Source organism: Miniopterus schreibersii (assembly GCF_964146895.1).
Source record: "Miniopterus schreibersii genome assembly, chromosome: 2".
Lineage (NCBI taxonomy): Eukaryota > Metazoa > Chordata > Mammalia > Chiroptera > Miniopteridae > Miniopterus > Miniopterus schreibersii.
Window position 1 is genome coordinate 21120719 of NC_138102.1, and position 26543 is coordinate 21147261.

Here is a 26543-nt window from a genome sequence, read left to right on the forward strand (position 1 = left end):
ATTATGGGTTACTTATGAATGTGTTGTTTCATTTCCAAAAATTTGGATATTTTCAGTGTAACCTTTTCTTCTTGATTTCTACCTAAGGTGAAAATATGCAGATCTGCTTTGCTCACTACCAAGTTCCATTCTCTGGGGTAACCACTTTGCACAATTGATTATGTATCCTTCAAAAATGATATGTGGGTGTGTAATTGATGGGTGAGAGGATATCTGCTTTTACAGTTTTTTGACTGGCACTGTTTTATTTCTCTTTAATTTTCATCAGTGCGTGTTTATACTAATGGGTATTGTGAGCCTGATTATACTTAGTTGATTCCAGGGTATAGAGTGGGCCCAGGTGATTCTTTCCATAACAAATATCTACTTTAAAGTGGCTAGAAACTGTTCACTGTATTTTCCTGTCAATTGTCCACACCCTGCCCCTCCATTTCTTATTGCCTTATTCTGCATCCTAGGAATAGTGCTGACTTTGATTATATCTCTTGATTTCTGCGGGATGTTTCAGAACTATAAAGCTCATTCTCTGATCCCACATTACTCTATTCCAGAAAAGTCTGACTGCTTATGTAGTATGAATGAAGTGGGAGGAACATTTATTGGATTATGGTATTAGAAATACGGCAGTTCCTTTCAGTCCTGATTTTTGGCAGTGTTTTTTCTGTCAGGGAAAAAAATGCAACACTTGAAAAAAATGCAAAAGGCTGACTACATGTACTTCCAGGGACATATTTGAGCACCAACAGGCCCGCCCAAGTTTACCAGTTTTCCAGGAGAAAGAGCCTTATTTGACTTCCATGTACTATTGATTAGAACCCTGCCAGTCTCAGCAAAGTTAGATGTGAAACATAAAAATACCGATAAGTTGCAAACGATTCATGTACAGCCAAGAGGTAATGATCTCCAATCTGTATAAAATTACTTGAAATGTACAATTTTATTGCTTTGAAGAACATGAACCAGTTTTATATAATAAAACCTTTTTATTTTATAATTCATCCCCTTATAGCTCCCTGTTCCTCAAATGGCCCCTGGACCAGCTTTATCATCATACTGATTCTCTCAATAATGAATTTATTCTTTGATATACACCTATTGTGCATTTATGTGAGATTTCTGGTTTTTAACATTTTGGAAATTATCCTTTGACACTTGCAATGAAAAGGAAAGTGATGTTTCCAGGAGGGTCAGGGATGAGCAAGCAACAGGCTTTCAAGGGAGGCTCATGATGAGCTGACGGATAGGTCTGAGCAATAAATGAACAGTTATCAGGCAGACGTCACTCTGAGAACACAGCTAATGATGAACAGCAGGCACACAGGCAGCGCTCCCCATTATCAGTACAAAGGCCTGGGGTTTCAGGTGTTCCTATGGCAAGGTCAGCTTCAGCTAGTTCTGCGAAGTGAGTTTTCCAAAGCTGGTGCTGTTGAAGAGAACTGGGTAAGGAAGCAAAAGCCCGAATAGAGTGACTGCATTGGAAAAGAGGCCCCTGCATACAGAAGAGCCGTTTAGCTATACTGACATTTTAAGCGTGCTATAAGTGTGTATATACTGTAATCACCTATCATCTACCTGTGTATCATCTATCATCTGTGTATCTCAGTGCTTTTCAACCTTTAGCATGCAAACAGTCCTTCCCTGGAGTGCCTCATTCCCAGAGATTCCCATTCTGTAGGTTGGGGTGGGGCCTGAGATTCTGCATTTCTACAAGCTCCCTGGTGATGCTGCACCACCCTTTGAGTAGCACTGCTGTAGTTAGTTGTCTTAGCCAATTGATCAGAGGCTGGAAGCTTTGAGTTGGCACTCGCCGTACCATTTTTCTTATTTAAGGTATTGGGAAATAACTTTTCATTAGTGTTTTCATCTGTCATATCTAATTATAGGAATATATTGCTAATGTTAAGTGAGGATGCCATTCCCCCCTAGAGTCCAAGTTCAATAGCAAGATAGATAAAGTTGGCATACTGCCCAGCCGGGCGTGGCTCAGCGGTTGAGCATCGACCTGGGATCCAGGAGATCAGGGTTCGATTCCTAGTCAGGGCACATGCCCCGGGCTGCAGGCTCGATCCCCAGTCGGGGGCGAGCAGGAGGCAGCCGATCAATGACTCGCTCATCCTTGATGTTTCTCTCTCTCAACCTCTCCTTTCCTCTCTCTGAAATCAATAAAGATATATTTAAAAAAAAAAAAAAAGTTGGGATACTAATGTGGATCAAATTATCCTTTTTATTACTGGTTTAGCTGAAAAAAGACTAAGGCTGAGAAGATTACTGGCTAAGCTGAATGGGACATAAAGCTGGCAAGTGGAGCTCCTAATAATTTGCCCCTGAATTAAACTTGAACATCTAGACATGTCTCGTGAAGGGACAGAAAGGGATTTTGGCCAAAGGTCAGGACAAATTCCCTTCTCTTTGCCACATCCAATATAAATAGGTTCTTTTCATGAGGCAGTGAGGGAAAGTTCAGGATTCAGAACACTGAGAGAGAACCATCAAGCAGCAGGCTTTCCAAGAAATTTTTACCCAAGTTCATTTCTCAACTTCCTGCTTATCCAGTGCTTCTCCTCTTTAACTATTTCAAAAGTGCCAGCAAAACTGGAGACCTTTCTCTGTTCTCTCTCCTCATTCTCCTTTCCAAATAAGCTGGGAAGGAACATAGCTTATTTATACTTAAACTTCCCATTCACACATAATGCGAGCTTTTCTACTCATCCAGTGGTGAGTGCCTTGCTTATTTTTAAAAAATTAAATTTATTGGGATGACATTGGTTAGTAAGATCATATAGGTTTCAAGTGTACATTTCTATGATACGTGATCTGTATATTGCATTGTGTGTCCACCACCCAAAGTCAAATCATCTTCCATCACCATATATTTCGCCCCTTTTACCCTTTACTACCCTCCACCCCCCTTCCCTGTCTGTGAATTTCAGTTTTATATCCCACATGTGAGTGAAATCATATGGTTCTTAGTTCTTTCTGACTGACTTATTTCACTTAGCATGATATTCTCAAGGTTCATCCATGTTGTCACAAATGGCATTATTTCATCTTTCGTATGGCTGAGGCGTATTCCACTGTACATATGTACCATATCTTCTTCATCCAGTCACCTATCAAAGGACACTTTGGTTGTGTCCATATCTTGGCCACTGTGAATAGCGCTGCAGTGAACATAGGGGTGCATATATCTTTGTGAATAACTGTTTTCAATTTTGGGGGGTATATACCCAGGAGAGGGATTGCTGGGTTCTATGGTAACTCTATTCTGAGTTTTTTGAGGAACCTCCATACTGTTTTCTGTAGTGGCTGTACCAGTTTCCTTTCCTACCAGCCATGATGAGAGGTCCTTTATCGGTGAGCACCTTCTTATTTTAGACCTATATTGCCCAATATAGTAGCCATTACTAAACATAGCCATTAAGCACTTAAAACATGGCTAGTGTGATTGAGGTATGCTATAAGTATCAAATACACACCAAATTTTTAAGACTTAGTACAAAAAGGAATGTAAAATATCAGTAATGTTTTGCATTGGTTACATGTTAAAATACTTTATTTCTTTTTACTATTTAATGTGGCTGTTAGAAAACTTAAAATTGCACTGTGGCTCCTATTATGTGTCTATTTGACAGGACTAATTTTGATCCTAGATGGCTGACAATGATTGCTAAATCCAGTTATACCTTCATTCTCATTCATGGCACAAAGAAGTGAGGTTTGTCTAGCCGGTCAGAGAAATATTCCAGATTAAATAGGTTACAAAAATTCCAATGAAAAAGAGTAGTGTGTAATGACTGAATGACATCATTGCATTGTCTCTTGAGTTTTAAAATAAAGTCTCTTGTAGGATTGGAATGCCCAAGCTTTGGGTACCATGCTCTTCTAGTGACAATGTGTCAAGTGTATCTTTCTTAAAGAAAGCATTTTTATATGTTTATGGGTTTTTTTGCCACTGAGATATTTGCCTGCTAGTGAGAAATTTCACAGGTTTCCTGAGCATATTCTACTCAATTCCTCCTTATTGATTAGGAACAAATGTACAGTGTATTCTCTAAAGGCAGGATAGAGTCTTAAATCAGGCCATTATCCAAGGCAAAATAAACATGGGCTGGTGGTGTTTGGCTTACCAGCCCAGAACAGCTAAAATCATGGTGAGTATCCTAGGCTGACTCAGGGGCATTTATACTATCAGCTTAGAGATCACCCACAATTAGTCACATTTGAACTGGTTGCTGTTTAATATATTTGCTTTGTTGTTGGCTTTATTTAATTTCCAACTCTATGATTTATCCATCTGTGTTAGCTGTCTATACAGTATTCAGAATAAAAATTCCCGTTTTAGCGTGATCCAGAATACACTAATAAGGTAGGTGTCAATTCACCCAATCCTAGTAGGTTTAGGTCTAACAATGATACTCCTGCCTCTCATAAGTTTTGATCCTAAAATTATACATTTTGTCTGAGGTTGTAAGAGTAGAAGAGTCTATGACATCATTCCACTATTGCTGAAGTTTAAGTGTGCGTGGTAAGCAATCCAGGGATCATTTCAGATTCAGAGTATGAGTCAACTAGTTACTTTGGTTGTTTACTTTTATGGTTAAATATGTATGAATAGTATATATATAATACATGTATATGATCAGTTTCATAATAATAAACAAAAGGGGACTTATCTGCCAATTAAGAAATGGAACATTACCAGCCTGACTGGATGGCTCGGTTGAATGGAGCATCATCCCATGCACCAAAAGGTTGTGGGTGCGATTCCCAGTCAAGGTATGTATGGAGGCAACTAATCGATGTTTCTCTCTCTGTCTAAAAATCAATAAAAAAACATATCAGGAGAGGATTTAAAAAAGGAGAAAGAAAAAAAAAGAAATAGAACATTACCAGTTCAATAGGGTATCACATGCTCTTCAATCCTATTCTCCCCCACCCAAAATAATGAGTATTCTGAATTTTGGGTTAATTATTCCTTTGCATTTAATTATTGTATTGTTTAGTTTTGCCTAGTTGTACCTTACTGAATTTTATAAGGCTTTCCTTTTTTCAATGTATTTTTGCTACTTTACTTTTTGATATTTACTCAAGTCATTCTTTTATGCTCATTCTATCTTTGTAATGTTTCAAGTTTCCTTCTTATATCATTTATTTTCTGTCCGAGAACTTCCTTTAACTGTTCGTTTAGAGTAGGTCTGCTGGCAACAAATTCTCTGTTTTCCCTCCTCTGAGAATGTCTTTCTTTACCTTTCTTTCCTGAAGTATAATTTCACCAGATACAGAATTCAGTGCTTGAAAAGTATTGCCTCTGGGTCCGTGGTTTCTGATGAGAAATCCACTGATACTTGAATTCCTTTCCCCTGTGGGCAAAGTTATTATCTCTCCTACTGCTTTCAAGATTTTTCTTTGTCTCAGCTTCCAGAAGTGTAATTATGATATAGCTTGGAGTAGACTTGAGTTTATCTTGTTTAGTTTTTTGCACAGCATCTTGAATATGCAGATTTGTGTTTTTTAATCAAACTTTGTAACCAGACATTATTTCTAAAAATATTTTATTAGTCACATCCTCTTTCTCCTCTTCTGGGGCTCCAGTGACACGACAGAACTTTTGTTATAGTCCCACAGTGTTTAATCTCTGCTTCTTCGTTGTTTGTTTGAGTCTGTTTGCACTGTTTAGAGTGGGTAATTTCTACTTGTCTAGCTTACGTTCATTAATTCTTTACTCTGTACTCTCCATTCTGTTTTTTGATTTTGGTAATGTTTTTGTCAGTTCTAAAATTTCCATTTAGTTCTTCTTTGTATCTTTTATTTCTTTGCTGAGATTTCCTATTTTTTCATTGGTTTCAAGTGTGTTCTTAATTTCCCACTGAAGCTTTTTATGATAGCTTCCTTAAAATCTTCAGATAATTCCAACATCTCTCTCTGTCATCTTGTGGCTGTTTATTATCTTTTCTCATTCAGTTCAAGATTTTCTTGTTCTTGGTTTGACTTTTGGTTATTATGAGACTCTTAAAGAAGTCTCCTACAGCACCTCCAGGGGCGTGTTGGGCAGGTACGGCACTTCCATCTCCCCACTGGTCCTCTCCGAGACGCCCCTGATGCTCGGGGGAGAGTGGTGTCTTGTTAGACGCAGCAGGATGGAAGTCTAGGCTCCCTACTCTGCATGTGCTGATGGGTCTGGGATGGGGTGGTGCTCTTTCCTTTGGTGTTTGGCAGGTAGAGAAATTGTCAAAGTCTACTGTCTTGCTAAATTGCCCTAGTTTTGGTCCTTTGGCTAGGGAAAGGGGGCTTTTCTTGGAGACTTTTTTGGGGGGGGGGGGTTCTGCTCCTGTTGGTGTTTCCAAGTCATAGCACCCAGCCTGGGATATGTGAAGCAAAAGGAAACTCAAGAAGCTCACTGCCATTTTGTTATGTAAAGAAGTAAAAACTAGGGGCTGCATGATTACAGTGTGGCAATGATAATGGGACATTAAAGAAGTGTGTGTTTTTTGAAGAGTCTATATTTGAACAGGGATCGTATGGTATGGGGTTTTCTGTATGCAGTAGCTGCCTAGTAATGGATTCCCAACAATGACATTTAGAAAAGTCACAGTGCCTGGCCGCCTTGGCTCAGCAGTTGAGCATTGACTTAGGATCCAAGAGATTGCTGTTCCCTTCTGGTCAGGGCACGTGCCGGGCTGCGGGCTCCGTCCCCAGCAGGGGGCGTGCAGGAGGCAGCCGATCAATGACTCGTCGTTGATGTTTCTCTTTCTCCCTCTCTCTGAAATAAATAAAGATATGCATTAAAAAAAAAAGAAAAGAAAAGTAACAGTTTTTGCGAATATAAGCATTTTGCCTGTTCGGACAGTGTGAAAGTATAATAGGTGGAAATTTGTTTGCTATGGCTAACTTGAGTATTTTTATCTTTGTTCCTGCTCAGTGAAACTCCAAATTACTTCCAAAATCTTTGGCCTAAGTCAACGATACAAACAGAAACCTCACTAAGCACCACCCTGGTCCGAGAGTCGGAAATTACGCAGCCTTTCCTTTCTTAATGAACAATGTGCGTGAAGGTTGGCAGCGTCCTCCCAGCCCTCACCCACCCGCCGACTTTCTGCCAACTCGCCTCCAGGGGCAGCAGAGAGCCCCCGCCCGTCCGTTTGCCGCTTGAACCCCGCGGCCCCCGCGCTCCCGCTGGAGTTGGGCGCAGGGCGGGCTCAGCCCGGCGCGAGCTGCCGCTCCACCGGCCGCAACGCCTCAGCGGCTGTTATTCGTTTGGCCAGCGGGACTCCAGACATCGGAGCCATGTTCTTTCTTCTGGTCCTTTTCATGGGACTTGGCGGTCTGCCGGCGGGCCTCAGTGAGTCCAGCTGCGGGTTCCCCTCCCAGCCCCGGCTTCTGAAGGGACCTGGCGTGGGGCCTGGACTTGTTTGGTCCTGGCTCTGGGCTCAGACCTCACCCAGCCCCTCGCCCGCCGCGCCCATTCTCTCCTTGCCCTTTGCTCCAGGGTCTGCAACCAAAAAGGCAAAGAGCCAGCGTCCGGTCGGAAAACCATTCACTTCTCTGGAGTGGCTTCCTTGTCTGTATAAAATGGACCAAAATGAAATACGCGGCCTTTTCCACATTCAAAACTCTGATGTTGTAGAAATAACTGAATCGCCATAAAGAAGCTCCGTATCTATGGTGGTTCAGATCGGCTCACTGCTGTCCTCACCTGTTCCACTGGAAGTCTCGGGCACCCTTGGTTCAATGACCCGCCTTTTCCCAGCACGTGCTCCCTCTTCCTCGATACACCTGTTTTCCCATTTCCGCACTTTTTACAACACAGCAACACTGGATTTGTGACTCCGTGCTGCTTAGTCAAACTCTCAGACTGCCAGCTAGGTGTGTGTATGTAGAGGTAAAGAGAAAACAAAAATTTGAGATCTTGGCAGGAGTGAAGAAATTTGTAGATAAGAATGACCAGAAAGACAGTGGAAGGGAAAAGTAGATGAATAGATTATACAAAAAAAAATTTTTCTTTTGGTAATGTAGAGAAACAAATACAGAACTGGATTTAGAAATAGGTAATGTAAGATTACAGGTACCAAAATAACTTTGCTTATTTTTATTTTAGATACTCCGAAAACATTTCTGCAGACCACAGTTCCTGAAAAGATTTCATCTTCTCTCACAGAAGGAGATCCAGAAAATAATGTAATGGGAAATAATATTTTTAGATCTTAAATTGTGTTGTCTTTAATGTGAAGACCAGCATTGCTGAATGTAGGCAGGAACTCAGTTCTTGGAGGAAGAGCTGACAACTTAGACCAAGTTCACAACAAGGAGCATTTGAATGTGTATGAATGTGTGTTACCCATATGTGTGTGTGTTTCTGTTGAGCATGAAGGATTTTAAGGATAGGAGCCACCAGGGCCAGGAGTAGGGAGAGGCAAGCAAAGTGCTTGAGTCAGCACAACATTTAAGGGTTTGGCAAAACCTTGGGATTCCCCTAGGACCAAGATTAAGGTGAGGCAACTGAGGTGAGTCAGGGTCAGATCTTGTCTTTAAAATTTTGATATTTTGTTATCACGGATTTTTTGCATTAATTTTGATTAAAGTATTGCATTCAAATGGTATTTATATTGATTACTGAATTTTCTGGCCCTCTAGTCCTGGCCCTGATGATTTCCCCTAGCTACAATAGTTGCCCCCCCATCTGTGGTTTTGCTTTCCATAGTTTCAGTTATCCACGGTCAGCCATGGTCCAACAACATTAAATGGAAAATTCCAGAAATAAACAGTCATAAGCTTTAAATTACACTCCATTCTGAATAGTGTGGTGAAATCTTGCACAGCCCAGCTCCGTCCCACCAGGGACATGAACCATCCCTTTGTCCAGTGTATCCACCTCAGTTCATCTAATCATGTAGCCATTGTATCATCTCACATCATCATCAGAAGGGTGAGTACAGTTACAATAAGATATTTTTAGTGAAAGAGAGACCGCAGTCCCATAGCTTTATTACAGGATATTCTTATAACTGTTCTATTTTATTATTAGTTTTTTGTTAATTTCTTACTATGCCTAAATTATAATTTAAACCTCATCATAGGTATGTACATATAGGAAAAAACATAGTATATATAGGGCTCGTTATTATTCATGCTTTCAGGCATCCACTGGGGGTCTTAGAACATATCCCCCATGGATAAGGGGGAACTACTGTGCTTGCCTCACCTTTCAATGAGTCAGTGAGGAGCTTAAAGGTGGTCTGGTAATTAGCACATAGATTTCACAGTTGGAACCTAGTTGTTAGTGCACATTCCTCTAATTCCCCAGGAATATCTACTTCTCATATGGTTCCTTCTGATACAGGATAATCTAATGCTAGTCATAACTGTGGTCTCGAAATTTATCTTTTCCTTTTAGTGGTTTCAAAAATACTTCCCTCTCTAGCCCTAGCCAGTTTGACTAAGTGGTTAGAGCGTTGGCCGATGGACTGAAGGGTCTCAGTTTGATTCCAGTCAAGGGCATGTACCTAGGTTGCAGGCTCTATCCCTGGCCCCGCTGGGGGGGGGGGAGAGCAGGAGGCGCTTGTGGGAGGCAACCAGTTGATGTGTCTCTCTCACATTAATCTCTCTCTCTCTCTCCCCCTCACTCTCTCTGAAAAGCAATGGGAAAAAAATATCCTCGAGTGAAGATTAAAAAAAGATTTTAAAAACTTCTCTGTCTGTTTCACATAAGGATAGTGTTTCCACCAGGTTTTCCCCTCCCCCATCACTCCCAGTTCTCTGAAGGTAACCTCATGTCCCCATATACTCTTTCTCTACCTTTTCTTCTTTTTGTAGCTGGGTTTTATTTACAACCCTACCCCCAAGTGAATTCTCAGTCATGCTGTGGTGTATGATGGGAAAGAAGGGTCTCCATTTGATTTTTTGTTTAATTTCCCCTTTTCCTGAAATTTATACCAATCTTCCCTATTATTTATCACTGAGCAATCTGTAATTTCCCTACTTGTCTAATCTCTAGTATTTAAAAAGCCATTTAATAATATGGAAATCCAGTGTGTTTCTTTTAACTATAACAGTTTTAAAAGCTCTCTTTAATATTTTTGCAACAGAAAATTATTATTAATGTGGGGTGTGATTGTATTATAATATGTCTAGTATAATATGAGATAGGACCTGCAAAAGTAGGAGGGCCCAGGGACATAATTAGAGAGCTCCCAGATATTGCAAATAAAACATGGGGCACCCAATTAAATTTGAATGACTTCTGAATGCCTATGCATATGTACATATATGATATGCACATAAGATAAAAGAGAAACATTGCATGGGGCACACTGAATAATTTTAAATACTAAAAATTATTGTTGTTCATCAGAATTATTGTTGTTCATCAGAAATTATTGTTGTTCATCAAAGAGGTATAAGTATCAAATTCCATACCTCTCTCTTTCTTGAATTGTATTTCTGAGATGATTTGCCTTTCTTTAATAATTCCTTCTTTTGCAGAATTTGTTTCTAAAATTCCTTGCATTTATTCCATTTATATTGTAACATAGTTTCTGCAGTGGTCACATCCCATTTATTTCATTCTTTTTTCCATTGAACATTTGTTGGTAAGAAAAAACACTCGGCCATTAGCATTGTAAGGCAGTGTACAGACCATGTGATGACATAAACCTAACTCTGGTCACTGGTCTTTTTAACTGGCTTTTCTATTCTTTACTATTATGTTGCATCTCTTTTCCCCCTTTTTTCTTTATATATGTATAATTGTATTAAATTTCTTGGGGTGACATTGGTTAATAAGATGATATAGGTTTCAAGTGTACATTTCTACAATATACGATCTGCATATTGCATTGTGTGCCCACCACCCAAAGTCAAATCATCTTCATACTTTCTTAATTACTGTAGCTTTAAAATAAAAAAATTGATATCTGGTGGTGTAAATCATCCAACTTTCTTCTTTTTCTTCAAGATCATCTTGACTATTACTGTCCTTTGCATTTCCATATAAATATTGGAAGCATTTGTCAGTTTATGCTAACACTTCTTCACCTGTCTCCAGATGAGATCACAGTGACAGCCAACACCTTAATGAGTGTAACTGAACATTGTGATTTCTGTTCTGCTGATGGCCTTAAGTGTTATCTTATTGTTGTTTTAATTGTCTTTCTTAAGTCGTTATTAAGATAGATATTTTTTGAGTGATAATTTATACACAGTGAAAAGCAGAGATTTTAAGTGTACACTTCCTTGAGTTTTTACAAATGTACATATTCTTGTAATCAATATCCAAATCAAGATAAAGATCATCCCAGGTAATTTCCTTACATTCACCACCTCAGAGACACTGTTCTGCTTTCCATCATCATAAATTGGTTTTGCCTATTATGAACATTTTTGTACACATTGCAGACATCTCTTTAACCACCACACATTTCTGGATATAGAATATCTAGTATTTCAGAAGGAGCCCTCCCGTAGCCTCCCAGTCAATACCCACAAATATTACCACTATTCTTATTTCTATCAGTATAGATTAATTATGTCTATTCTTGATACTTACATGACTCCTTATAAATATATGTACATACATTAAATCAATGTACATTTATTTATATATACATGAATATATGTCTGTATGTGGAATCATACACTATGCAATCTTTTTGTGTAGCTTCTTTCGTTTAACCTTATATCTTTTAGATTCATCTACGCCATTGTATGCAGTTCAGTTTATTCTCTTACACTGCTATGTAGTATTCTGTTGTATGAATATATCATAATTTTATATCCTTTTTACTGTTGCTGAACATTTGGGTTGTTTCTAGTGTGGTACTATTATGAAAAAGCTGTTCTGATTATTTTTGCATGCCTTTGGTACACACATGGTTACTCATTTCAGTTGGATATGTGCCCAGAAATGAAATTTCAGTGTCACAGGATCTTTCTAGCTATCTAGTTATGACCTATTATGGACAAAGTCAAATATACACGTAGACATATAGATATCCATATACATGTGTATGTGTCTATGTTCGCCTTAAAAGATACTTCCCATGTTCTAAAGTATTTACCAATTAACGTTCCCACCAGCAATGTAAGGGTTTTTAAGGTGTCCGCATTCTTGCCAAGATCAATATTATCATTTTCATTTATTTTAGCTATTCCTGGGGTTGTGTAGTGGTATCTCATTTTAACTTTAATTTACAATTTTTCTGAGTAGTAATTATATTGAATGCCTTTTTATGTGAATATTGACCACTGTGGTTTTCTCATTTGTTAAGTGCCTCTAAGTTTATGCCCGTGTTTCATTTTCGTTTCATATTTGTAGGAGTATTTTAAATACTTGGAATGTGAGTTATCAGGCATGCATTCAGATATCTTCTCAATCCTGCTTCTTACTTTCTTGTTTCTTTTGGTGGTCAGAATTTGACTCGTTATAAAAAAAATAGACTTTATTCTTTAGAGCAGTTTTAGGTTCCCAGCTAAACTGAGTGAAAACACAAGGAGTTCTCATATACTCCCTGTCCCTACACACTCACAACCTCCCCCACTATCCATACCTGCACCAGAATGGTACATTTGTTACAACTGGTTAATCTACACTGACCTCATCATCACCCAAAGCCCATAGATTATATTAGAGTTTACTGTTGGGGGTGTACATTCTAATGGGTTTTGACAAATGTATGATGACGTGTGTACGGAAAGTGAAAACTCTTGGACTTTCTCGCCACCTTCTCCAGGCGAAGGCCCCGGGTATGTCGACATGATTTCGCGTAGTCATAACAGATGCCATGCTAGTTGACTAGGGTCTGACCCATCATTGGCTGAGAGTCACTGTTGTCCTGGTTCCTATAAGACTGGCCCAGGACTTTCAGAGGTGTGGGTTTTGTTCCCCCTGGGCAGACTGTTCCCCAGGGGTGCGGTGTGTCCTCCGTTTATGCCCAGCTGCCCTCCCCTCCCCGCCCCAGGAGGAAGAGTGCAGGTTTATCTCGTGTACGTTTGGCCTGCCACAGCCAAATAAAAGAAAATCTCATCCTCCTTTGGCTCCACGGTTTTCCTTCTGACTGTCTGGATCGAGAGTGAACCTCCTTGGCCACGATCGTTGGCTCTACAGTTGGCATAGGCCCCCTCACTACACTCGGCGTAGTCATTAGCGTTGCAACAGGTATCAGTGCAGTGCAGAGCAGTTTCGCCACCCTAACGACCCTCTGTGCTCCTCTTCATCCTCTCCCCACTGACCCCTGATAATCACTGTCCTTTTTACTGTTGCCGTAGTTTTGCCTTTTGCAGAACGTCATTTAGTAGTATTTGGAATCATACACTAGATAGCCTTTTCAGAGTGGCCTCTTTCACTGAGTACTGTGCATTTAAGGTTCCTTCCTGTCTCTTCATGGCTTGGTAGCTTATTTCCTTTTAACATGGAAATTGTCTGGATGTACCACGGTTTATTTATTCATTTACCTACTGAAGGGCATATTGGTTGCGTGAAAGTTTTAGTAACTATGAATAAGGCTGCTATTATCATCCATGTACAGGTTTTTGTGTGGACAGCTTTTCAACTTTTTTTGCGTAAACACCAAGGAATGTGATTGCTGAATCATATGGTAAGAGTATGTTTAGTTTTGCAGAAAGCTGCTTTCCCATCAGCAATGAGGGAAAGTTCCTGTTGCTCTGCACCCTCACTAGCATTTAGTGTTGTCACCGTTCTGGATTTTGGCCATCCTAATAGGTGTGAAGTTGTATCTCATTGTTTTAATTTGCAATTTACTAATGGGCAATTTTATAATATGCTTATTTGCCATCTCTGTATCTTCTTTGATGAGATGTCCGTTCAGGTGTTTTGACTATTTTTTAATGGGGTGGTTTGTTTTCTTTCTGTTGAATTATAAGACTTCTTTGTGTATTTTGGATAACAGTCCATCAGATGTGTCTTTTGTAAATATTTTGCCCCAGCCTGTGGCTTATCTTCTCGTTCTCTTAAAACTTATCTTTTAATTAACTTCAATTTATTAATTTCTTATTGCTACTTGCATTTTACATAAGCAATTTTTTGCCTCCTTCAAGGTTATAAACTATATTCCTCTCTTTTTGTTTAGAAGTTTTATTTTCCTTTTAACATTTAGTCTGGGATCTATCTGTAGTTGATTTTTTTATCATATGATAGAGGGGTCAAGGTTTATTCATTTTTTCTATATGGATCCCTGATTCACTGAACAGCGTGTACAGAAGGCTATTTACTCACTGTATTGCAGTGTGACATTATTGAAGATCAGATGATTGTGTGCTTGTGACTCTTTCTGGGATCTGTATTCCGTGCCATTGAACTACTTTTCAGTACTTTGGTCCATAGTTCACTGGTGTAATTACTATAGCTTTGCAAGAAGTCTTAATATAGCTTCATATAGGTAGCCCTACTCTTTTTTATATTCTTTAAGATTGTTTTGACAATTCTAAGCTCAGTTAACTTGTTTATATCATCAAATGGCCTGCTAGGATTTTATTGAGTTTGCATTCAATCTATAGATCAATTTAGTGGAAATTGAATAACACTGAGTCTTCCAATTCATGTACATGATATATCTTTCTATGTATTTTAGAGTTTCTTTCAGTAAGGTTTAGTAGTTTTTAGAGTAGATGTCTTGCAAATCTTTTGTTAAATTTAGTCTCAGTTTTCTGACATATTTTAAGGTTATAATAAGTGGTATTGTTTCCTTAAGTTTATTTTCTAATTGTTTGTTGCTTGTCTATAAATATACTATTAATTTACAAAATTTGATGAGACTTGCTTTATTACCCAACATATGGTCTTTTTTGTTAATGTTCCATGTGCACTTGAAAATAATACTTCTTTTTCAGCAATTGGGTGTAAAACTGATACTAAACTTCTACTGAAATTCTCCATAATTTTCTCATTTTAATCATTGTTATTATACATATTAACCTGTGGCTTTGTTATTTCTATTTTTCATTTTTTGGACAATTTGATTTTGTTCTGTAGCATTACTTATCACTTCTTACTGAAATTTGGTATATTAGTTTTGTAGGGCTGCCATAACAGAGTGACACAAACAATGTGGCTTAAACAACAGAAATTTATTATCTCAGTTCTGAAGCCTGGAAGTCCAAGATCAAGGTGTTGGCAGAGTTGGATCTTTCTGAGGACTGTGAGGGAAGGGTCTGCTTTAAGCCCCTATCCTTGGCTTGCAGATGGATGTGTTCTCCTTGTGAATCTTCACATGACAGTCTGCCTTTGAGTATGTCTGTGTCCAAATTTGCTGCTTTTTTGTTGTTAATTCTCACCCAAGGATATTTTTTCCTTTAGTTATTTTTCGAGAGAGTGGAAGGGAGGGGAGGAGGGAGAGAGAGAGAGAGAAGCATCAACGTAAGAGAGACACAGTGATTGGATGCCTCCCACACGCACCTCGACAGGGACCGGGGGATATTACCTGCAACCCAGTTATGTGCCCTTGATCGGGAATCGAACCCATGACCCTTTGGTGAGCAGGCTGATGCTCTAACCACTGAGACACACCAGGGCCAAATTTGCTCTTTTGATAAGGATTCCAGTCAGACTGGATTGGGGTCCACACTAAAGGCCTCATTTTAACTTCATTATGACGGTAAAGACCCAATCTGAGTAAGGTCACATTCTGAGATCCTAGGGTTAGAAATTCACATGTAAAGTTGGAGGGACACAATTCAATCCAGAGCCCTGGGTGTTGTGCATGAAGAGCTGTAGAAGCTATGGACGATGTCTTTTTGGAGTTTGTTTTTTTTCCCCCCCTCCTATCAGTTTTGTATTCTAGTTTTTTGGTTTTTCTTTGTAAGATATGTAGATATAAAATTTTATTGGTGGTATCATACACCCCTTTATGTTTCATGATATTTATTTAACAACAAGGGATTTTTAAAGGGCATAATTTTCAAGGTCCCTTCCAGACTCCACTTATACTTCTTTCCAGTGTGCCACTCAGATGACTCTTCTTAGACCATTTTTCTATCACAAAGAATCTTATTCTGCTATAATATAAAGTTAAGGTACTGAAAACTTTTAAAAGGCTTTTTCTCTGGCTAAAATAAATTTTCCATATTAACCAAATAAATAATTTAATGACTCATTTTCTGGTATGCTCTAGAGAACATACTTGTCTCTGCTCTCTCTCTGTCCTCTCCTACAGTCTGTTCCAAAGGACTTTCTTTGCTTAACTGGATAAGCAATGTGCAATGGTAGCTGTGTTATGTTGCTAGAGGTTTAGCGCCTTCCTTGTAGTTCTATCTATTAGGAGTGTCTGTGCCAATGAGCAGGGAAATTTACTTTCCAGGAGGGCTGGGAGTAAGCAAGCAACAGGTTCTCTCAAGTGAGGTGGGCACCTTTGGAATTTACCTTCAGCGTGGTGAACTGGCGGTATGTCTAATGCAAAAGATAACAACCACCAGGTAAGCCTCTCCCTCAGAAATATGAATGATGGTGACTGGCAGACATGTGGGGACCCTACCACCTTGCTCTCAGTGCAGGATCCTGAAGCCTCAACTATCCACACAGGAAGGGAAGCACATGTAATGATTATATATTATTATTATTTTGTCAATAGTTTAAAAGCATAGCTGACAGGAAACATTATTCAACATATTATCTACAAATATTACTGAAAGTATTTTGGATTTTCATGTTACAGGTTGTTTATATGATTACAATAAAAGAAAAACCACATTTTGTTCATCTAAAAAAGCAGTAAGTAATTATTTTACCTTCTCAAACTTTAATTCTTTGGTTTCTTAATTTTTTTTAAAGATTATTGCAAGGAATTTTAATAGTTTTTGTTCCATTCAGTTTTAAGGTTAAGAATTAAGTCCAATTCTTAACATCTCCTTTTATTTTTTTTATTTTTTATTTTTTACATTTTATTTTTGTTTAAAATATTACAGATGTCCCTTTTCCTCCCCAATGACCCGTTCCACCCCGTCCCTTCCCCCTCCCCAGTCCCTCTCCCCACCATTGTCCGTGTCCTTGTGTTGTGCATATCTGCATATAAATTCTTTGGTTACTCTCTCCACCTCCACCCACCCACTCCCCCCCTCCATCCCTCTGACATTCGTCAGTCTGATCTATGCTTCCATGTCATTGAATCTATTCTGTTCATCAGTTGATTAAGTTCTTTAGATTCCACGTATAAGCGAGATCATGTGATGTTTGTCTTTCTCTGCCTGGCTTATTTCACTTAGCATAATATTCTCCAGGTCCATCCACACTGTCCCAAAGGGTACGAGCTTCTTCTTCTTTACAGCTGCGTAGTATCCATGGTGTAAATGTCCCACAGCTTTTTTATCCACTCATCTACTGATGGGCACTTGGGCTGTTTCAAGATCTTAGCTACTGTAAACTGTGCTGCTATGAACATCGGGGTACATGTATCCTTTGTGATGAATGTTTCAGGATTCTTAGGGTACATTCCTGGGAGTGGAATCACTGGGTCAAAAGGCAGCTCCATTTCCAATCTTTTGAGGAACCTCCATACTGTTTTCCATAGTGGCTGCCCCAGTCTGCCTTCCCACCAGCAGTGTACCAGGGTTCCCCTTTCTTCACCCCCTCGCCAGCACATGTCCTTTGTTGATTTGTTGATGGAGCCATTCTGACAGGTGTGAAGTGATACCTCATTGTGGTTTTAATTTGCATCTCTCTGATGATTAGCGAATGTGAGCATTTTCTCATGTGTCTCTTGGCCATCCGTATGTCCTCTTTGGAGAAGTGTCTATTCAAGACCTTTGCCCATTTTTTAATTGCGTTGTTTGTCTTCCTCTTGCTGAGTAATATGAATTCTTTGTACACTTTGGAAATTAGCCCCTTATCAGATTCATCCTTGGCAAATATGTTTTCCCAGACCGTGGGGTTCCTTTGTATTTCGAGGGTGTTTTCTTTTCCTGTGCAGAAGCTTTTTAGTTTGATGTAGTCCCATATGTTTATTTTTTCTTTTGTTTCTCTTGCCCAGGGGATGTATCAGTGAAAAGTCCACTACTTGGGATGTCTGTGACTTTACTGCCTATGTTTTCTTCCAGGATTTTTATGGTTTTGTGACTTACATTTAAGGCTTTTATCCATTTTGAGTTTATTTTTGTGTATGGTGAAAGTTGGTGGTCTGGTTTCATTCTTTTGCATGTATCTGTCCAATTTTCCCAGCACCTGGTTTCTTAATTTTTTAAAAACAATAATTATGAGTAAGACCATTTCAATTTAGATATATAGGTATATTTGATACCTATTCCATTTTGATATTTATTGTATCATGGTTATTGAGTAAAGGTGGACAAAAGACAAACATGGTCCACATTTAAAGAATTTATGATGCAGAAAGATATATTCAAACACATAATAGAGAAATGGAGATTTTTTTATTATAATAAGATATTATGATAATTGTATAAACAGTAGTCTCTGAAAATCAGGGAAGGCTTTTTGGAAAGAGCTAAGAGATGACTTTTATCTTGAGGGAAGATACCCTTTAACTCGGTAAAGAAGTGAGGTAGCATAGGAGGGTGTTCTATTGAGAGGAAATCATTTGTCAAACATGGAGGTGTGAGACCAAGTGGATTCTGTGGTCTTCAACAAAGTCAGTGTGAATTACTGAAGAACATATTTTCTGGAAGATAGGAACAAAAGACTTTGGAAAGGTAGTAGGTAGAACCAGGTTGTACAAGGTCTGTCATGCCGTGGTCAGGATATTGCAAGCCAAAATGTTTGCAAGAATGTGCTTATGTGGGCTCGCTGAGTCTTGCAGGCTGATTTTGAGAGGGCAGAAGTAGAGGTAGGGTGTCTGACTGCATGGTTATGTAATAGTTTAAGGGAGTGGGGGTTGGTGTCTTGAACGTATGGTATAGGTTGTAGCACAGGAAGTGAAATATTCAGTAGACCCTGAAGACGGATTTGTTAGCGTGACTGGCGAGCAGTGAGGAATCTTGGGTAATTTAGTTGTTGCTTAAGAAAGTGGGTCAGTTAATTTAATTAAATGAGGAATATGAACAAGGGAGATCTTTATGTGAGGAAAGGGTAATTTTAGTTTGCAGTGCCTATAAGATCTCCAAGTGGGTTTTTCCAGTAGGGAAATGAATATAGGAATGTAAATCTCTAAGCAGAGATTGGTAATTGGGATATAAATTTAGCAGCACTCAATAGTTTGCCTGTATTTTTTTAAATGAGAGCTTATAAAGTGCTGATGAATGGATTGGTACCTAAAGACTGAATCCTGGCAAAGACCAATATTTTGGGACAGGTAGAACAGAAAAGAACATGACGACTATGCCCTAGACCAGGGTTTGACAAACTTTTTCTGTAAAGAGCCAGATAGTAAATATTAATATGATGTATCCTCTGTTGGAACTAAGCAATTTGCACTGTAGTGCAAAAGCAGCCATAAACAGTATGTAAATCTATAAGCCTGGCTGTATTTCAATAAGAATTTATTAATGAAACATTCAGCCAGCCAGATTTGGCCTATGGATTATTGCTGGTTGACCTCTAGAAGAGACGCAGAGGAGTGATGTGTGATTAGACTGAGTGGGCACAGTTTCAAAAATGATGCTAGAAGCCCAGTAGGATGATTATTTTAAAATTGTCTTTTGGGTTTGACGTTCTGGTGGTTATGGGTCTTTTCAGAGCAGTTTCATGGTGAATAAGTATCGACAAAGTGGAAAAACTGCCCATAGACTGCTATTTTGATACAAATGGGTTGCAAATTGAAAATATATAAGGAAGAGCTAGAGTAGGACACAGGGTCAAGGGAAAATTATTTAGGATAGTAATGGCTTAATAATAAAATTTAAAAATAGTGTTAGGATAAAAAACAGTAGAGAGGAAGAGTTTGAAATTATAGGACTGAAAAAGTAGGTATCTTCAACCTATGGCACAGAATGGGATTTGTAGCACTAGTATAAAGATTTGCTTTGAACCAAAGTAGTCATTTTCTGGAAATAAAGATAAGAGGTGAGGATGGGTGCAGGTTATCTGTGAGGTGTCATGGAGGTTATGTGGGATGATTGACAGGAGCTGTGCCAAGTGTTTGAATAGTTACTGAGGAGAATGAAAGAAAATTCTGACCAAGTGTGTTGAGAAGAACTTGGTAGTTAGCAAAGCTTACTGAATATGAGTTTGTAGCCATGCAAAGGGAATCTTTCTAAATTGTGTTCTACCCCTACATTTTAATTTTGAGATTCAGGTTTAAAATCTGAAATCAGTGAACAATAAAGATTTGAAAGTCCTGTGCTGGAAATTGGGACCTATGTTGTTTTACTATTTGATATTTCTAGCAATTTGGGTTGTTCATTAGCACAAGCTTTGGTATTACATGTCACTATCGTTAAAATGCCTCTCACAGTGTCTAATTTATTGTAAGTGATAGAGGAGTATTTGGAAAATAGGATATGCCAAGATAATTGGCACTACTTTAAATTCCCCAGTAAAAAGAAAATTTGCAGGATGAACAATACTTTTTTTTTATATTTTCTGTTTCACAACTTGAGCATGCTTTTGTGCTTTCTGCCCAGATCGTTTTTATCCTCGGCTTCTGTTGTTTATTCTTATGGCAAACATGACACCCAAGAAACTAACCATTTGTTAGATCAGGTAAGACTTACGTGTTTTTTTCCTTATAGATTTCTTATTCTGAATTTTCTGTAAAAATATGAATAGTCCAAAATTACTGAAATATTGTTTTACACATTCACTAAAATTAATAACCTGGACTAGTTCTTACTTCTACCTGGCACAGCTTCATTAGGTAATTGCCATTCATGTTAATGTACTAAGGTAGCTAATGTTATACATGCAATTGTTAAATGTGGGATGCCCACTTTCAAAATGAGTTATCCATTTGTGTTTTTTTTGTGTGTGTGTGTGTTTTTCAGATGGATTGCAATTATTATGGATATATTGCAGGCTTTCCAAATTCTCTTGTGTCACTCAACATTTGTTCAGGACTCAGGTTGTAACCAATGGAAATATATTCCATTTGCCATTATTCGATCCTGCTAGTGTATTAGTTGATCCTCCATATATCTTTTCTGGTTCTACCTTTGTTATTTCAATTCCCTAACGAGTGAGCAAGAATTACTAATAAAATAGAGCTGGTCACCCTGACAGCATCTGTACCTGATGGGAGGCAACTTGTTGATTCTGATAGGATCTTCTGCTTGAGGCTTTGAGCAATCTTGAGTGTAGTGGGTGTTGATTGGTCTTTTTGTACTTCTTTAGTTTTTCCAAATTTGTAATGCTTTTTTAATTTCCTAGAATGGGTGACAATTGTCAAAAACCTCAATCTGATGGATATTTTGGCTCAGCTCCAATCATTTTTAGGCTGTCAGTGTCTTCAGTTCAGCCCACAAAAACTAAATTATTTCGAACATTAAGTGTCAGGGAGAGCGTAGGTGTCTTAAAAAGAAGAAAGGGCCCTGGTAGGTGTAACTCCGTGGGTAGAGCCTCTGCCGTCCTACCAAAGGGTCTCGGGTTCAGTTCCCAGTCAAGGCACGTACCTGGGTTGCAGGTTTGATTCCCTGTCATGGTCGGGACACATGTGGGAGGCAACCAAGCAAGTGATGTGTCTTTCTAACATCGATGTTTCTCTCCGTGTCTCTCTCTCTCTGTCTCTGTCTCTGTCTCTCTCTCTCTCTCTCCCCTCCCCCCGTCTCTTCCCCCTTTCTCCCTTTCTCCCTCCCTCTCTTTCTGAAAATCAGTGGAAAAAATATCCTCAGGTGAGGGTTAACAAAAAAATAAAAAGGAAAACCGAGAGGAAGAAAGTGACCTAAAACTTAGGGAGAGAATGCCTATACACTGGCTTAGAAAATCTGTACCCTAGGAAGTGGTCTTAACCTGTTTACGCACATGTATCCATGCCACCAGCATGGTTTCTTTAAGATATTTCTGTTAGAATATTTATAATATAAAACAACACATATCCTGCAGTATTGCTAGTCCAGTTCTGGGTGACACTTCAAAAAATAAAGAGATAAAGTAGAAAACTAAGGTGACTTTAAGTGTAAAAAAATCTGGCTAACATTTCTCATTAGAATATTAATTTAGTGTTTTGGTAGAATCATTTTAGATTTGTTTTGATTATTTCAACATTCAGGGGAACATTGCAGTTGAAAAACATCTCATATGGAATCGAACCAATGGAGGTTGCATCAGGATTTGTACACATGATTTATGAAGGCAAAGATGCTAATATTAACATTCCTCTCTTAGGAGGCATGGACAAGTACAGTTATGATAATTTTATATATCGATTTAGAAAAAGTTCAGAAGTAAGTGTTTACTTTTTAACTTTAATGTATTCAGTATAATTTTGTGAACTGAAGATTAATTTCAGAGTAAAATTTTGTGACTTGCAAATATAAAAATGATTTTACTTTTTCATGAGGTTTCTGCATGACTTTTAAAATAAACAGATTAATAGAGAATGAAATCTCAGAGGGGAGAGGGGTGGGGCAAGGACAAGAAAAGATTAACCAAACAACATATATGCATGTATGCATAGCCCATGGATACGGACAATAATGTGAAGGACTGGGGAGGGTGCTGAATGGAAAGGGGGAAAAGTGGGGGGAATAGAAGACATCTGTGATAGTGTCAACAATAAAAAAACATAAATAAATAGATAATGAAATTGAGTTCTTTGTTATACTTGTTATTAGATGAAAGTTTAGCAAACACATAGGCAAATAATCTTGAAAACAGATATGTGAATATAGGATTAAAGAAATCAGAAAAGTAATTTTTACATGTGTGCATTTGGATAATTAACGTAAATTATTCCTTTTCCTCAACTGTCTGATAATTTGCATGATATAAATTTTATGTGATCTTAATTTCTAAGTTAAGTCTGTGTTTCATGAGAGTTCAGAAATGAATATCATCAGTGGCTTACATAAGGTACATGTAAAGCAAAGGGATTAATTCCTCCTCCATAAGCACCTGTAAACTGCCATAAATAACATCCTCGCTCTAGTGAAATCCACTGACCATACTTTAGTAATTGTTTTTAAAACTATACTGTTTACCAAAAGTAGTTTCCTAATAGTTGGTAGCAGAAAATCTTCCCACATGGAAGATGACTATGAAAATTATCACAAGGCTAAGGAAAGAAAAGTTGTATGTTATAAAGTTAATATTTCCCATTTCATATATTACTAAAATGAAAAGATACCTGGGTTCTTGTATAGCTTGGGGTCTCATTAAAAATTATTTTTAACCACAGGCACTTTTTGGACTGGAATTTTCCAAATAGTACCTAAATTCTGTATTTGAAAATACCCGTTATATAATTGGGAGCAACATGTCTCTCAGTTTATCTTTGAATATAATTTTAATAGAAGGTAAAATTTTAGAAATTCCTCAGTATTCATATTGTGTGTTTTTCAGAGAGTTGAATTTTTCAAGTTACTTCCTCAATACCTTGAAATATATATTGTTGTGGATAAAAATCTGGTAGGTCCTTTTTTATACATTATTATTTTAAAATTATTTAACATTTGTATTTAACTTGATTTCAATTATGTAATAAAAATTTTGAACCAGCATTTGATGTTTATTTTGCTTTAAGAGCAATGAATAAATTCTTAAAGTTGTGGCTAAGCCGTTTTGGTTAATTGATTTATTTTGTATATATGATCTCTGATTGCATTTGTCAAGTGAAGCATCTTTTCATTTTCTAAACCTCATCTATTATTTTTTCTTTTTTTCAAAAGGACTACATTCTCAGTGAAAGAAGTAAAAATTGGAATTTCCCCAAACCCTCGACCCCACATGCAATAAAATTTAACTGCCTTAGCCTAATTGGTAGGGCAGTGCACTAAACACATAAGGCACCTCTTTCAGGCAAAGGAAGAAAACAAGTTATCAGTTTTGTTCTCAGTGCTAAGTAAATGAAATGACAGAAAAAGAAATGAACAAAATTTTGATACTGAGGATTCATGGCTATACTTCAGATCTTGTATGAGTTTAAGTTTTGAATTTGTACAACATAGATGATTAGGGGATTCTAAGCTATGAGACTGTATTTGTCCTAGGTTGGTAAGATTTGAGGGCACCTGATAGAAGCCAATGGTATTTCTCCCTGGATTCCCACAGGTTAATATCAGCCATGGATAAGCTCAAAATCCATTAGAAAATTAGCCACAGTGAACAATTTTAATAGATTTAGATCCACAAAGCCTTCAGATATTAATATTTTAAGATATAGGTTATAAAACAATTTTTTTTTCTAAAGGAAGTCAGTTGATTCTCAAAGAAGTGAAGATAGGGACATAATTGTTGGCAAAATTAACAAAAATGGAAGTGCGTGGCTCGCTAAAGAGTTGGAGAGCTTTTTATTACAGCTAAGTTGGCCCAGTTCAAAGCCAATATGCACTCTACAATCATATTCCTGTAAAATTACAAAGCAATTAAAGTTGGTAATCAGAATTTTAAGCATTATAAACAAAAAGAAGACAACAAAGGGAAAGAAAACGTTATGCATTGAACATTTGTTTCATAAATATGGAACAGATTTAAAAGCTAAGGTTAAGATAAAAGATTTCAACTCAGATATATAAATAATTTCAACTCAGATATATTAGCCATAGTGGGAATAAGTACTGCAATTAAAAACAAAAGCTAAAGATTAATTAAAAGCAAGACAAATGGCAGTGTTTTATCTTTTGTTAGGGCTGAATAGTATTCCTTGTATATATGTACCATACCTTCGTTATCCAATCATCTATCAAAGGCATTTTCTGTTGTTTTCATGTCTTGGCCACCATGAATAGTGCTGTAATGAACATAGGGGTGCATATATCTTTATGAATAAATGTTTCAAAAATTTTCAGGTAGATACCCAGAAGAGGAGTTGCTGGGTCATATGGGAACTCTATTTTTTCTTATTTCTTTTTATTAAATTTATTGGGGTGATGTTGGTTAATAAGATTATATAGGTTTCAAGTGTACATTTCTATGATACTTGATCTGTATATTGCATTGTGTGCCCCCTACCGAAAGTGAAATAATCTTTCATCTCCATATATTTGATCTGTTTGCCCTTTACTGCCTTTCCATCTTCCTTCCCTCTGATAACCACCATACTATTGTCTGTGTCTGAGTTTTTCTTTGTTTTTCTTGTCTGTTCATTGGTTGTTTTCAGTTTTATATCCCATATATGATTATTAATTTTTGAGGGTATTTCCATAGAGGCTGTACCAGTTTACAGTCCCGCCAGTAGTGAATGAAGGATTCCTTTTTCTCCACAACTTCTACAACACTAACTGGTAGTTGTCTTGTTGATAAAAGCCATTCCAAGAGGTGTGACGTGGTATCTCATTGTAGTTTTGATTTGCATTTGTCTAAGAGCTGGTGAAGTTGAGCATCTTTTCATATGTATCTGTTGGCCATTTGTGTGTCTTGGGAGAAGTGCCTGTTCAGGACCTCTGCCCATTTTTTAATAGGATTGTTGTTTGGTATTGAGTGATATGAGTTCTTTACATATTTTGGATGTTAACCCCTTGCCAGAGCTGTTTGCAAATATCTTCTCCCATTTGGTTGGTTGCCTGTTTGTTTTGTTGGTGGTTTCTTTTGCTGTGCAGAAGCTTTGTAGTTTGATAAAGTCCCATTCATTTATGAAATACCACATTTTAAAAAGTTAGGATTCAGCCCGGCCGGGCATGGCTCAGCGGTTGAGCGTCGACCTAGGATCCAGGCGTTCCGGGTTCGATTCCCGGTCAGGGCAAATGCCCGGGGTGGGGGCTCATCAATGACTCTCTCATCATTGATGTTTCTTTCTCTGTCTCTCCCTCTCCTTTCCTCTCTCTGAAATCAATAAAGATATATTTAAAAAAAAAAAGTTAGGATTCAGTTTTCATACATAATAATTAAGGAAACAAGTTAAGTGCATTAAACATTGCTTAAAATCATGTTATTAAGTGTCTCAAGCTCTGGACTGAGCTAGCTAGGCACTTCATAGAATTGTATACTTGAAGCCTATATGATTTTATTAACCAATGTTACCCCAATACCTTTAGTTAAAAATTTATAACTGTAGAACTATCATTAAAGTTTTTTAAAAATAACTATCACAAAAGAAGAAAGAAATACAAAATCATGTTATGAAATGTTTTGATTTATTGTGTAAATTATATTATTTTTATAAATCATTATTTATACATCGTTATTCATTACTTGGATTACAATTGGAATGTAGTTCTATCACTAATTTAGGATGTAGTACACTGTGTATATAAAGGGTATGTGATATATTAATGGCATCCTCTAGTTTTTAAAAGTAATTTATCTTTTTCAGTTTGATTATATGGGCTCTGATATAAAGGCTGTAACACAGAAGGTTATTGAGATAATCGGACTCCTTAACACTGTAAGTTTTTAAAAACTTTTGTTTGTGTATTTTGTAAAAGTAAATGTAATATGTATGGATGTATATAGTATTTAGTTGTGCTGTTGAGGAGTTTCCATGATCAAAATACCAAATTAAATGTCTTAAATATATTTTTTATAAAAGTTTAATATAACGTTTAAGTTTATCTAA

The 26543-nt window shown here is 37.6% G+C and overlaps 1 protein-coding gene across 1 annotated transcript in view; it reads left to right on the plus strand.

The window, feature by feature from the left end:
- The first annotated feature begins 7245 nt into the window (after nucleotides 1-7245).
- LOC308553632 (disintegrin and metalloproteinase domain-containing protein 5-like) overlaps nucleotides 7246-26543 on the plus strand; it is a 77623-nt gene continuing 58325 nt past the window's right edge. The window contains exons 1-8 of the mRNA XM_081129655.1: nucleotides 7246-7339; nucleotides 8096-8175; nucleotides 16578-16717; nucleotides 20521-20599; nucleotides 20881-20957; nucleotides 22101-22275; nucleotides 23393-23458; nucleotides 26301-26372. Coding sequence (XP_080985781.1) covers nucleotides 7285-7339; nucleotides 8096-8175; nucleotides 16578-16717; nucleotides 20521-20599; nucleotides 20881-20957; nucleotides 22101-22275; nucleotides 23393-23458; nucleotides 26301-26372 — 744 coding nt within the window. The 5' untranslated portion in view covers nucleotides 7246-7284. The remainder of the gene's footprint in view (nucleotides 7340-8095; nucleotides 8176-16577; nucleotides 16718-20520; nucleotides 20600-20880; nucleotides 20958-22100; nucleotides 22276-23392; nucleotides 23459-26300; nucleotides 26373-26543) is intronic.